The sequence below is a fragment of the Scomber japonicus genome, chromosome 9 (assembly GCF_027409825.1).
Source record: "Scomber japonicus isolate fScoJap1 chromosome 9, fScoJap1.pri, whole genome shotgun sequence".
Taxonomy (NCBI): domain Eukaryota; kingdom Metazoa; phylum Chordata; class Actinopteri; order Scombriformes; family Scombridae; genus Scomber; species Scomber japonicus.
In genome coordinates, this window is record NC_070586.1 from 33,433,006 (window position 1) to 33,447,611 (window position 14,606).

General features: G+C 39.5%; 1 protein-coding gene across 1 annotated transcript in view; it reads right to left on the reverse strand.

The window, feature by feature from the left end:
• Positions 1–14,606, reverse strand: part of zmat4a (zinc finger, matrin-type 4a) — a 164,689-nt gene that overhangs the window by 37,254 nt on the left and 112,829 nt on the right. The window contains exon 6 of the mRNA XM_053325597.1: positions 11,946–12,042. Coding sequence (XP_053181572.1) covers positions 11,946–12,042 — 97 coding nt within the window. The remainder of the gene's footprint in view (positions 1–11,945; positions 12,043–14,606) is intronic.

Here is a 14,606-nt window from a genome sequence, read left to right on the forward strand (position 1 = left end):
TCCTTTCGAGGGTGAAGAAGGGTCTCATAAGTAATTCACTGTGCGAGTAGGTGTAGGTTACACAGCTGTGAGACCTCCAACAAGCCCAGAGATACCAACACCGCCCGACTACATCACCTTCTCCAAAACGTGGCTACTCTGCAACTTATGTATTCCTGTAGCGTGTGACAAATTGTGTCAGCATATTACTCTGGTGAAGCATTTTTTTTTTCATGCATAATTCATCCTCAAGCCTACATTCCACATGGACATTTTCAAATCCCTTTGAAGTTAATTCCCTCTTCGTGATAAACAGCCTCGCCCCGCTCCGGCTGTGTTGCGGCTTATCATTGTCTGTGTCGTCTGTGTCGGAGGAAGTCACCTGTCCCCAACTATTTTATTGTACAATGTTGGAGTGCTGGACGCATTTGCATCTAATAATCCACCGAAGAGGAAAAAAAAGCAGGAAAAAAAAAAGCGTCATGAGGACTTTGGTGTGTTTGCACATTCAAGGAGAAAGCAGGATAGACACACACACATACACACACACACACTACTCCTGATTATGAATTACTAACATCTCAGAAGATGCTGAAGCGACTTTGTGCAGCACAGAAAGTGAGTGCTTGCAAAAGGGGGAAAAAATCCTTTTACATTTCATTTGAGGATGTATGGAGGAAAAGCTATACACACGGAGCATTAACATATTTGAGCCAGGATTGAATGGGGGGGGGGGGGGGGGTTGTCAAATGGGCCTGTTTCTTTGTGGGTTACTGCTCTAGCCAAAGGGAACAATAAACAACACTGTGAAAAATGTGCACCCATTGAGTGATGATACCACGATGTATATTAGAGATATTACACATACTTTTGATTAATAATTTGAATTTATTTAGAAAGCTATGGATATTTTAAGCAGACCAATTTGCAGTTCATATTTAGTGATGTGTTGAATTTACTATGTTAAAATGATAGAATGATGAGAAAAGACTATTTGGACCTGGAAGTTGTAATTACCTGGTTTGGCCACTATGCCAAAATAGCTTCCCAGTTCACTGCCATATAGCATTTCTATTTGTTTCATGTATTAACCATAGACAGTATAGAAGAAATGGACGTAACATTTGTGACGTCACCCATTGGTTTGTGGACTGCTGCTTGGAAGCCAATAGTTTCGAATCTGGGCAATTTCAGGTGCATGCTGGGAAAAATAAAAACACGGATTCTACTTATATGGGCATGAGGCGGAGTCATGGGTGGAGAGGAGGAGGTTGCGAGGGCTGGATCTCGAAGACATTGGTCAATCAACCTGTCAATCAGGACGTAGCCACGCCCTAATGCATACCCTGCTTTATCGTCAAATATAAAATCAGGGAGGCCAAAATGTCACAAATGAACATCATACTGCATTGAAGAAGGCTTTAAACTAGCGATTGAGACCATAAACACATTTTGAAAATGTTTACTGAGGTTAGAAATCAAGTGAGAAGTTGGTGAATTCTCCATTGACTTGTATTGAGACCGAAGTCCTTTGGACACCAAAATGGTCGCCCCCTGGTGGCCTTTTGATAGAATGCAGTTCTAAGTTACTTTCACGTTGGCCTCATTTCAGAGGACCGGAACTCCCCGCCTGGTATTAACTGGAGAAGCTTTATAGTCTCATTGGTCCACACAGACGATGCAGACACTTCATTGGATATATATAAATCATCTACATCATGATTTATTTGCTGAGTCTCTTTCAATTACAGTTTGTCACATTATCAACTTTTCCACCTCAACCAAGCGTTTTCTTATTATATTGTTATTTTTAAAGTTTCTGTTTCTCCACTTAAGCTTGTGATGATGTGTTATTTGAAAATAAACATAAAAACAAGTGGAACAGGGTAATTTACTGACAGGCTCATAATCTTCTTGGTCTTTTTTAAAAGTAAAAAGTAAACAATTGTAGCAAATCTGAAAAAAATTTAAATAATTTCTCTCTCTAACAAATCATCTGTGGCATACAGACACTGTTGTTTAATTAATGTTTACTAGGTAAAAGGTAAAAGTTTAGTTTTGCAGTTGAACTAATGAAATATGTGTTAATACAGCTTATAAAATGTTGAAATAATAAGCTCGCTAACAGCATTGAACCTTGCCTTGATTTTATTGGGGGGATATTTGGATGCATAGAAGCTACAGTGAGAGGACCACTCTATACATCGATATGTTAGACACACCGTATGTACCAGCCTTCTTCAACAGTAAAAGAAATGAACAAAGTGAATATCTGATTACCCTCTAGTGAATGACGAATCCGGGGAATTCAATTAATTAAATGAAACGAGGGCTGGCATCTCATCCAGCATCAGTTTCAGCCCCAGAGAGACTATCAATGGAAGAATGAGGAAGAAAGAGGAGAAGAAAGCAGGTACTGACAGGCACTTGCCCCACTTGGAGATTGACAATTGCCTGCTCTGCCCAGCCAACTGAGTTATCTCTCTGTGTGCACCGGGGAATTAATTAGGGGCTTGATGATCGGGGAAATGGGGCCGAATAATAAAAAGCATGACGATCTCTCTCTGTGGTGTTGAAGCCTTTGTCATTCGTCCTATCCAACCTTTGATTGTCATGCCTGGGAGCTAGTCTTGTCATCAATATCCTCCTTCCTCATGCTCATAAAGTGGTTTGTAAAAGTCCCTCCACTGAGCAGCTAATGGGCCCAAGGTGTAAAAATGGCCTGACTCTTCACAGAGCTCCCACTGTGCATTGTTGTAAATCACAGAGCCATTACACGGGAGATGAGTGCTGGGAAAATATGGCACAGAAAATTCCCCTATGCCTCAGCCCTAGCTGTTTTCTGCTTCAGCACACAATGCACTGTACATGCTCAATTTTTAGCCTTACATCGCCTTCGGAACCACAGGTGCCCAAAGTCATTTTCCACAGCTTGCCGACTGATGAGTTCATTTCAAAAACACTACCTTATATATCTGAGCTTATTTTAGTCTTTTCCATTTTCTATGTTAAATGAAATTGTCGCCTGAAGATCATCATGCAGTATCTACAATATTAAGGGTGATGTCATTTTTCTGAATCAAGCTGTTACAGTTGTCAGCACTGGGCCGTTTTGAAAGGTTAGTCTATCACTTTTTACAGTCTATGATCAGTACCTGATAACACTTCAATTTAATTTTAACACTTTGAACATCTAAAATACAAATTGCCTTTGTAGAGTGCGACAGATGCAAGGAAGCTTCTTATTACCACACCTTCGTTTTTTTCAAATAAAAAAAGTCAAATTTCATTGTAACTAATCTCATCATGTATTTATAGGTAACAATACATTGCAGGGGCTTGCAGACTAGTCGGAAAAACGGGATGTACTGACCTATGTGACTGGTTGATCCAACTTCTCATTGGGAGGGCGGGTTTGAATAAATGAGACTCTAATTAATAATGCAACCTGGGCTTTCCTTGTCAATTTATACCATTGGTAATGTACAGTTTGAAAAAAGCAACACTTGGTTAACTTGTAGTTAACCATAGCTTATGGCCTTCATCAGGGTCCTCAAGGTACAAATGTACAGTTTTACCACCAGAAAGTTTCACTCAATTAGTGATACATATGAGTGTTTAGAGTTGAGTTGCTAGTGTATTTGTTGGTGATTGATTGCTCATTGTCCTGAGTTGAGTCCACTACAACACCTGGCAGACAAACAGCAGAACAATGTACCAGGTTGTAAAGTATTATAAAAGCCTCTTTGTAGTGAGAAAACAATACATCCTGGCTGCCAACATGAACTATTATTTACACCTTGTAGTGACTGAAGACCATCTGAAAACATCATTAATAAGTGATCAGCTTTCATTGGATTTTGGGTAACTAAAGACTGCAAAGGATATTGCTCTGTAAAGCAAGTCAAAAAGAGAGTCATATTTCATTTAGACATGGGACAGGCGTGTTGTTGCTGCGATGTATTTGGGCATGACACGAACAATTTCCGAAGGAGGTGGACTTGGAATTGCGGTGCAGGATGTTTAATTGATGTTTCCCAGGGATACCCTGATGGCCATTTTGTTGCCGTGTCTAAAGCGTGTCCAAAGCAGCAGTCTATTTCCAGCAGAGCTCTCCTACAGCTGTACCAGCCTTCACATACTGTACAGATAACAAATGCTGCCAGCAGAATCTGGCTTCCTTTTGAACAGAATAAATATGTTGCCTGAATTGCAATGAGAGAAACTGTCAAGGCTTATTAGAGAGCCTTCTCTCAATGCTTTGAAGACACGATCATTTGTATGTGCATGTATTACTTGTTTGAAAAAGGGTTTGAATGGAAAGGAAAGAATCATGATGGTGGTGATGGTGATTTGTGGCAGGCGGGATAGAGCCTCAAGGGGATGATTGCTCCCCAGGCTACCCTCTTATATTGACTGCCATGCCTGAGAGAATAAAGAAAGCCCTTGGATAGACCTGTCTGCCCTCATCAATTATCACATTTGTCAATAATTGGTCATCTCTTGATTAACTCATTCATTTTTACGTCAATGTGCGAGTCATTGCTATGGCAATAAAGTCTTTTTTAGGGAGAGTAGAATCTGCTGTCCCGCGATCACTGAGGATTATCTTAAAGAGCAATCCACAAATAACTTATAAAACAGAGGAACAATTTTGAGGACATGTCAGACAGCCAAACTTTAGATTCCATGTCTCTGTGTTGCTGTTTCTAAAAGGAGGCATACAGTATATGATGTGAAGGCACCGGGTGTTTAAAGTGGACAGATGAGAGCATTGGCACTTGTCCTGTTAGCAAGCATGAAGCGGAGACACAAGGGACTGTAGGGGAGAAACAGGTAGGAGTCAAGCTCTGGCATCATCATCATATTTCATTCTGTTTCATATCTCTGGCCTGAGCATAGAGCAAGCTACCAGGATAAACAGAATAAATCCTGCTGCTCCTGTCAGCTGGATTTAACCTAGGTGAATATGATGCACATTACAGTATGTTCTCCGGGCATAGCTGGGGACACAGCGTGAGTCAGAGCAGAGCAACCTACACACTCAACATATCACCTCCCAAAATGACACCATGCAGTGAAAGCAAAACACATAACCTTTTTATTATGTGTTTTATCAAAGCTAGAAGTTGTGGCTGCGGTACGTTGGTCCAACATTTTGGTCAAGACAGAAATATCTCATCAATACGTAGGATGGGTTTTTGGTCCATAGTAAAATGTCTCAACAACTATTAGATGGATTACCATAGCATTTGGCACATATATTCATGGTGCCCAGAGGTTGAACTCTGAGGACTTAAGGTGACTTTTCCTCTGGCACTACAATGAGGATGATATTTTTGGTCATAAGTGAAATATATCAACAACTAATGGATGTATGACCATAGAATTTGGCACGATTTGTACTGTAAGGATTTTTCCTCTAGCGCTACCAGCAAGTAAAAGTTTTCATTTATCCAGTGAAATGATTCAACATCTTCTGGTTGGATTGCCATAAAAGTTTGTATAGACATTCATGGCTCCCAGCAGATGCATCCTAATGACTTTGTTGTTCCCTTGACTATACCTGCAGCACTGGTGATGAGGTTGACATGGGGTGAATTGGAATAACTTTAACTTTAACAAAGTTTTCATTTATCCAACAACCCACTAACCACATAAGTTTATTTTACTGCAAATTAACAAATGTTAGCACTGTGGCAGAAAGCTACAATAAGATGATCTAAACATCAATTAACAGTTTCATCTCACACCGTTATTATGAGCATGTTTGCATGCTGATGTTAGCATTTAGTGCAGCCTCACAGAGCTGCTAGTGTGACTGGCTCTTAGTCGTGTACAAAGACAAATTGATATAATTTGTCTTTTGCGTGTGATGTTGTAAGTGCTGTGTAAGATCACAACCCATTGAAGCAAAGCATTTGCATGGGTTACCGAGATACAGTGCAAACATTTTACAGTGTATGAATCAGTCAGGGAGGTTGAGGGTTGTCAGACAGAAGCAAAGCATCTGGAGACTGAGTGACTCATCATTAGATAAATATTATTTAAAATCACTGTTGACTGCACTATGTCTGCAGCAACAAAACAATCTGGATAAAAAGAAATCCTTCACATAAGTGATTCATCAGGCTCTCAGCTGGCAGGGTTGATGCATTCAACTTTGATCAAAAAGTGTGTTTTTCCAGAAATGAGGGATTCATCTTCACTGATGTGTGTCAGACGTTATACATTCAAGCTTTTAACAGTTTTCAAGTGCCCAAAGGTCATGAAAGCAACTCAACAGTGAGAAAAACAATAGATTTACAATTGCATTGTTTTTCCAGAACAGTAATCTCACATTTTTTGGATGCTAGAGTCAATATGATGTCAAACTAGGAGGGGATGAAAACAGTAAATGTTTATCTTCAGATAATAACCAACATAGACACACTGCGGTTTTTAAGAAATAAATCCTTTCATCACAGTGTGAAATAATCTGTAACAGATTCATATGCTTCAGCAGCGAGGAGCTATGTGGCTTATTACATTCTACAGACCATTAGCATGGTTGAATCTAAAAAGCCATTAGTATGCACACATGTGTCTGTGCTCATGCATGCAAGATAAAAACATGCATGTTGTGGGAATGCTTGGATCTTGATGGATGGCTGTCCTGGGATGAGGAGATGGCACAATAATTACACTGTCAGTCACTGACCTATTGATGGCAACCGAGTCCATGTGCACTGCAGAAATACCCATATTATCAAGGCATCTGTCCCTGATCTCCTCAAGCCCCATTCTAGCTGTTTACAATAGAGTAAACTATGGGTTAAAATGCTAAATACGATCATGAAAACTGACTATTTAGTAAAAATGTGTAGTATTTAATAGTTTTCTAGCAGTTAGGTAACAGATGGCAACAAATTGAATACCCCTCCCCTCATGCCCCCTTCCAAGTGGAACCAACAGTGGCTGCAAAACTCATGAAAAACATGAAAGGCCTTCCCTAGAGTCAGTGATGATTTGTCTGTTCTGGGCTACTGTAGAGAAATGGTGGTGCAACGTGGCAAAGAGATTCCTGCTAGTTGAGCTTGCATTCACTTATGGTTCATCTTCATATGCATGAGATATAATTAACATTTTTAACAGTGAGTTTTATTCTGGAACAGATGCTTCAGGTTTTCTGAGATGATTATTATAAACAATATTATGTACAACAACAAACAGTGACAATCACGTATTGTGGTATCACTCAGTTCAAACCGAACCAAATTAATATCACAGTATTCATCTATTATAAAATATGGAAGGCATCTGTGGAATTCGGTTGACTCTGAACAATCCTGGGTGATCCATCTTTAGAGGTCAGGCATGTTATTAAAAAGACATTATTACAAAAAAAGAGAGTAAGACAGGTCATGATCTTTATGAGATTGAAACAGTAAAAAAGTGTCCACGCAGTCTGAATATCATGCCATTATTAGTTACAGTGAGTCAGAAGCTCATCATTTAAAACCAGAGCATCAAACTTCATAACAAGTGCTAACAGTGCCATTATCCACTGGAGGATATTACAGCTGGCAAAGAGTCTTGCCATGACTGCTGTGAGTACTGCACATTATAATTCTGTACACCTTTCAAACCCAACCGGCCTGAACCTGTCTGGTACTCCACCCGACACCCGAGGCTAGACTGTTATTCTTTAAAGACAAAAGTTATGCTTGCTTTGGAAACGGTTTTCTTACACATAAAAATGACTGATCTGATGATGGCAATTGACCAACACCGAATGTATCAAGGTGGGCACTGAACCATATATAACTTATATTAGCCCATTAGCTGTAGGTTTAGTGGCAATACACAGATTTCAGTCAACACTGCAGCATCATAAAATAATGAAGGATCAGCTTTACAAATCAATAGATAAACTTGATCTTTTCTGCCAGATGGAGAACATCTTTCAACAACAGTCCAAACAGTTTTAATGGAGAGCAGGACTTTCTATATAGGTGATTGTGATGCTCTTTGACAGTAGGACTTGTGGAAGAAGGCACCCCTTTAGCAAATATTTCCTTTTTCCTTTTTTTCATGGTAAATGGACTGTACTTACATAGCTCTTAAATGCTTTACTTGTGTAGAGAATATTCAATCTTCAGTTTAAGCTTTTCTTATCTATTAAATCCAATAACTACACAACTTTAACCTTCTCATGCTCAACATGCTGATGAATGATGACTCATACTGCTGATGTACATTGAGATCAAAACACTGCAAAGGTCAATACCTGTAAAAACAGTGCAGATTACCGGATTGATCGGTAAATGGCTGCCACCCGGTGTTTACTGTGTCTTAGTCAATGAGTGGCAGAGAGAGGCCAACAGAGAGAGCTCTAACTGTTCTATTCATCCAAAGGTTAAATGGGGTTCCCTCTCCATCCCCCTCAGTTAACACTGACCGGTCACACCAGTCTAGCATTTCAATGGCTTCACTGCTGCTCTCAGCATTGAGCTCTTCCTCTCCTCCTCAGCTAGGGCTCCACATAAAGCCTCTGGGCTATTTTAGTCTTTCTTTTTTAGTCTTTAGTCTCTCTAGAAAGACAGACTTACCATGACGCTGCAACAGAGTCAAAAAAAGAAAGAAGCTACATTAAGTCTTCTAATTCAGGTTTGGAAACTGAGGAGGCGGGAGCAGAGTGGAGCACCACTGAGAAAGGGTAAAAAAAAGAAAAAAGAGAGTAGGGAAACATGCCATGAAGCCAAACCAAACTTGTAAATCTTGATAATCTTGTAAATCAAAGTCCATTAGATTCGAGGCTCCTGCTTTTGATGCCAGCAGCAAATCAGAGGGACTTAGCTTTAGTTGTTGTACTCATGTAGCTGGCTTGTTAGAGGATATTGATCACACCTCTCATTAGTACGCCTGTCATGAATAGGTTATTTGTTCTCCTCTTGAGTCAAAATTGAGCTCCCTCATTTCTTTCCTACGCTAAGTTCATCTTAGCATCAAATGGCTACATAGACAAAGCCATGCAGCCAATGGGCTTTGTTTCCATCAATGTGACCCTCTTCATATCAAGTGACATAATCAAACCAACCAACACGGACACAACCCGACCTCAGTTGACCTGTTGAGTCATGCAAATAACCACAGACGGAAGTAGACACATCAATAACTGCAGAGATCAATTGACTACAGCTCAGAGATTCCAGTGATTGGAGCATAAAATGTGATTGTCTGGACTAATTATGCTATTGTGACTTCTTTCAAACAAATACACCCTTCCTTCATGGTCATACCTTAACAGTAATATATTACTGAAATGAAAAGGTAACTACATAACTGATTGACTGAAATTATAGTTAAATAACTCTGTCCCGGCCCATAATGGCAGTTTGTGTTTTTACAGAAACAAAGTGCCCACTCTCCAATCCCATACCAGTCCCCTTGAATTATTATGCCATTATATTATCATTATATCAGTGGTATTAAATGATCTTCTAATGACAATAATATCGTTTATCACAATTATTTCTGAGACAATATATCGTCCAACAAAAGTAGTTACTGTGACAGGCCCAGAGCTAATGTGTTACTTTGTAATATTAGTAATATAAGTTACAACTTAAAGCATTTGACCCACTGTTGATATTAAGGAAGCTTTAAATTGTGACTTTATATATATATATATATATCTTCTATATATTGGAATAAGTTCAGTATGTCACTATTCATGTCCAACTGCCCCCCCAACTAATTTAACTTTAAAGTCAACTTGGCAATATTTTGAAAGAACTGACACATTTTTCAAGCGATCTTTCTCTATGCTGTGACTCTTCTTTGACAGTAAAAAGGGTTATTCTACTGCCATTTCTGGACTAAACCCTTTTTGGCTGAACATAAATAGCACACATGCAAGCAGATTATATGTACCAGACAGTCGAGAGTTAAATTTGGTTGCTTTGTCCACAACGGTTAAGTAAATATGCCAGCACCAGTCATCTTAAAGCTTCTTCTACCTCCACTAGCTTGTTGAGACAAGTGTGTTATGCCCTAATACAATTCATGGCTTTAGGTGTTTTTAAAATTCCCATCTTTCAAATTATGATTTCTTATCTAAAAACAAATACATGGCAAAGTTTCCAATTTCCACCCCCTCCTTTCAGGCTTAGACAGACAGCAAATGCCTTTGTGTAATCTTTTTTTCCAGTGCTGTTATGATAAAGGACACCAGACACATAAAATATTATCCTCAGCCCCTCTCTGGAGTTTTGTAAAGCTAGATAAGCCTTTATTCTGTCCGTGTAAACTAGCATTAAGCAAATGACCTAAATAGACCCGAGGCACCGTTGCAGGCTATGCGGGTGAAATCAGGCTGGTCGGGGCGGAGGTGAGGGGGTGGGGGATGTGTGTTAGGTCGCGTGTCGTCTGAATTCCCTGTGAGAGCATGTGTGTATGTGTGAGTATATGAGGGAGGATCTGCATGGAAACCCAGTGGCTCCAACAAGGCGGCTCAGGCATCTGTGACTAAAACGCGGGGCTGTTAAACGGGCACGTCACGTCTCCTGATGCCAGCGTTCCCTGTGGATGTGTGCAGCCACAAAGTGCCCAGCAGGGGGAATTAATTCCAGGACATGCACCATGTAAGCCCCCATCAATTCACACCTACTGCCCAGAGCCCACGCACTACCATAGACTGTCTGCACTCCTCTGGTTCCTACTGACATTGCTTTAGGTCAAGTAATCTTTGCAGAGGAGATGTCGGAAAAAATAAACGAATGGATGAGAAATTTAAGGTGTTACAGCTGACTCTGGTTGCTGGAAGGCCTGTTATAGTTAGTAGTTTGTTGGTTAGCGTGATAAGAAATATTCTAAAGATGCTGCACAGAATATGATTAGAAGTAGACCGAATGTTGTCCCGTATTTATTGCTAGTGCTAGAGAGTGATAAGAATGTGCAGTGTGTGCAATTCGTATGTATGCTTATGTAATGTTCAAGTAGGAAAATTTCATAAATGCACTGGTAGGAGAAATCTATCCGCATCACCTCAATTCTAATCCTATTTATGTATTCATAGTCCTCCTAAATGCAAATATACAGGGTTTTTTTCTAAGTAGCTGAAATACTACTACAGAGCCCTGAGGTGCTATTATCCCCATTTGGGAATCACTGTTCTAAAGAATAAGACTCCCTCAACAACATTTAGAATGAAATATCAGCTTGTTTCTAGTTTCATATTGTTTTTACGACATGTTTTGTGAGTTTAAAACAAATGCAGAACTAACATTAGGTGCTCATATTGTGTAAATGTCTGTGTTTTCTTCAGTACCTGTCCAATTTTTGTTTAGAACAACTTGTAGATTGGCTTAATGGTGCGTACGTTTTTATAAAAACTCCTCTCTGTATTCATTTAATATACCAGTTGTGAGATTCAGGGAATTGGCTGTGTGTGTGTGTATGTGCAGCTTTTTTTTTTTTAATGAGCTTTTGTTTTATAGCCTTTTTTTGAGACAGGAGGCTGGTGGAAAGTGAACTCCAGCTGGCTGGCTGTTTGTTGTGACTATACTGTTGATTCTCAGCTCGAGACTGGCTCTTGCAGGCGTCGCAGGCACCAGTTAAGAAAGGAAAGGGCTCAATTAAAGAATTTTTCCCCTTAAAATTGCTTCTAATGAGACTGAACTAGGAGGCATATCACAGGATACCCTTGGCAAAAAAAATGAGCCCGTTTAGATTTCAGTCTCAGCATTGCAGCGCTCTACAATACTCTCATCATTTATGCATGCAATGTGAAATGCACTGTATCTAAATTGCGCAGGCCCCCCTTAAGAAGCCGGGGATTTCAAGGTCACGGATGAAAGCAAAGAAAACAACATTTTCCGTGCTAAAGATGAGGTGTAGCGTTTAGCATTAATCACTGCAGCATCAATAGTTAAAAGTGGAAATGAGTTGTGTTTCTGCAGTGCACTCTGGCGTGATCTACTCACTTGTTTTGGTGCTTTGAGCCCTGCAGATGTGCATGGTACTGTGCCACTGAGTTCAGTGTGACGCTGCAGACTTCACAGGAATAGCTTCGTTTCAGACCTGCAAGCACACACAAACACGCATCCAGTGAGATAATGGAAGAAATGAGCAGAGTCCATAAATACGGCCTCGGTTGCAGTGTGGTTTATAAATAAAAAATCTTTATCCGATAATATGATTTTCACTCTCCTGCATGAAATCAATGCAGAATCCATCAAAAAGCCTCATTGCAAAAACATTTATTTGATGCAGATACATTTCATTCTTAGCTGAGCACCCTTGTGGCTTTGCAAGATTGTCTTATCTGATGGCGTTTTTTTATAGATGCAGTGGGAAAAGAAAATCAATTAAAATGATGCAGAAAATAAAATGTCATGGAGGAAAACATCCCACTGCTGAATCTGAACGCTACAACTGGAGAGACCTGTGCTTCATTCTTTTCCCCCAGATGCGCACACACACACACACACACACACACACACACACACACACACACACACACACACACACACTTTATAATGTACTAAAATATATTTTCAGTATTTTTAAGTATTCAGTATTTAGACCTCAACTTCCCCCTCTGTGGTGAAGTTTAGACCAGTATCATCAGCACTCACATTCATTTCACTGAGACCACTATGTTGGAAGGCTCTGGTTTTTAATGCAGGGTTACCCAGCAAAAAAGCAGAACTGGGGTTATCTTTTGCTGCAACACAATGTTGCATAGTTGCCTAGCATCATAACTGCTATAACTTTGTAACATTTTAAAATCCTATCCAAACTAGTGTTCAGTGTTCTGGCATCTTTTTTTTGGATAACTTTGCAAAGTATGATAAAAGGGATTCAGGATCAAGTTAAACTGTGAGGAGTCTACTTCATATAAAATGCTTCACCACCCTGACCAGAATACACATATTCTGATCATATTTAAACTATTCATATATTGAACACTGAGCAAAATGTCAATCAGCAGCTTCTGTGCTTCTGTAAAAATCTGAAACATAATATTGTTGAAATAGCACTCATTTTTCTTGATGAGGTCGCTCATCTGTTTTGTAAATGGATGGTTTATTACAGTCAAGTTAAATGACATATAATTTATATATTTTTTATAGGTTATTATGTAATGGTTCTACTTTTCCAGCCTACTTAAGATCAAATGGACTGTATGTGGCCTTTGAACTAAAATGAGTTTGACACCGCTGACCTACAACAATGTATATGCACAAAAATAAAATGAACAAATGGGAAGGGGGGTAGACATCAATAAATACGATACATCAAGACAAACCTTAAAGAACTATTCCATTACACATAATCTGTTAAGTATGACCTTTTAGTATCCGACAGACCCTCCTGATCCAGATCAAAGTGCCTTATTGTAGCAGCTGCTCCTTCCATCCCAATTAAATCAATAAACTCTTCCAGCCACTCAAACTGAAACAGCTTGGAATTCTTATTTTCCAGTTCATAACAGCACAACCCAGTGTTACAAATCTCATTTTCCTTGCAGGTAACCCATCTACTTTGTCTCCTAATATACACACAATAGGGTATGTGTTACCTTTAAGGCTGATCTATTCCTCAAACTGGCCTTTCTGGTTTGGATTTCACAGCTGTAATAATCAAAGTTTGTGTATGAACAACAGATTAAAAGTGAATGTGGAAGGAGTCGCTTGTAGTGATAAACCTGCTATCACCACTACATTTTAGCATTGTTTTAGTTTTTACAGCCTCTAATGTCACTGTTTTAATTCATTCTGTCAGCTCTTATCAACTTTGTTTCCAGCAACCGTAGTCACCTGTTTTAAATGGGAAAAGGTCTGATAAACCCACTGTACACCACCTGCCCAGAGCTAAAACAACAGACAAAGAAAGTTACTGACTAGCTGGTGAACATAGTGTATAATGTATTAAAAAATGTATAGTGTATAATGGTTGTAAAAATGACCAAGAGTTAATGTATCCAACTGAAACCTTAAGAATCTGCTGTATTCAGGTGATGTGTGTTAAAGGGTTAAACATACATGAATTACCATTTAAAAATAAATATATTTCTCTATTGTTATTCTGGCTTTACTAAATGGCAAAAAAAATCATCCTCAGTGTCTGTGATAACGGTTTGATTGAGTCAGCACCCTGTTGCTGGCAAATTATGAGCACCCTGCGTATGCGTAATCGCTGTCATATTGTACTAATCTTATTGTGGTGTGAAAAATGGCCATCTTGACTGCCTTGCTCTCACAATCGAGTTAACTCCCCTATAAATAAGCTGCGGAGCCAAAAAGGCCAGGAGAAAATAAATGTCACCCGGCATTCATTGAATCACGTTTCCACATCCTCTTCAATCACATCTCCCCCATGAACCATCGTTTAGTCTCAATCTACGCACCGAGCGCTGAGCTGCGATGACGAAAACTTTTCCCTTTGCTAACAACTTACTTTTCAGATGTTGATGTCAGCTGTTTCCTTCTAACATTTTGATGGAGGCCAATATTCCCCAGACACACACACACACACAGAGAGGCAAATCTCTCTTTTTCACTTTCCTCCTGATAAGCTGCACAATAACCACTCTGTCAGACGGCTGCCACCACGACTGAGATTTCAATTTTGCACTGGCA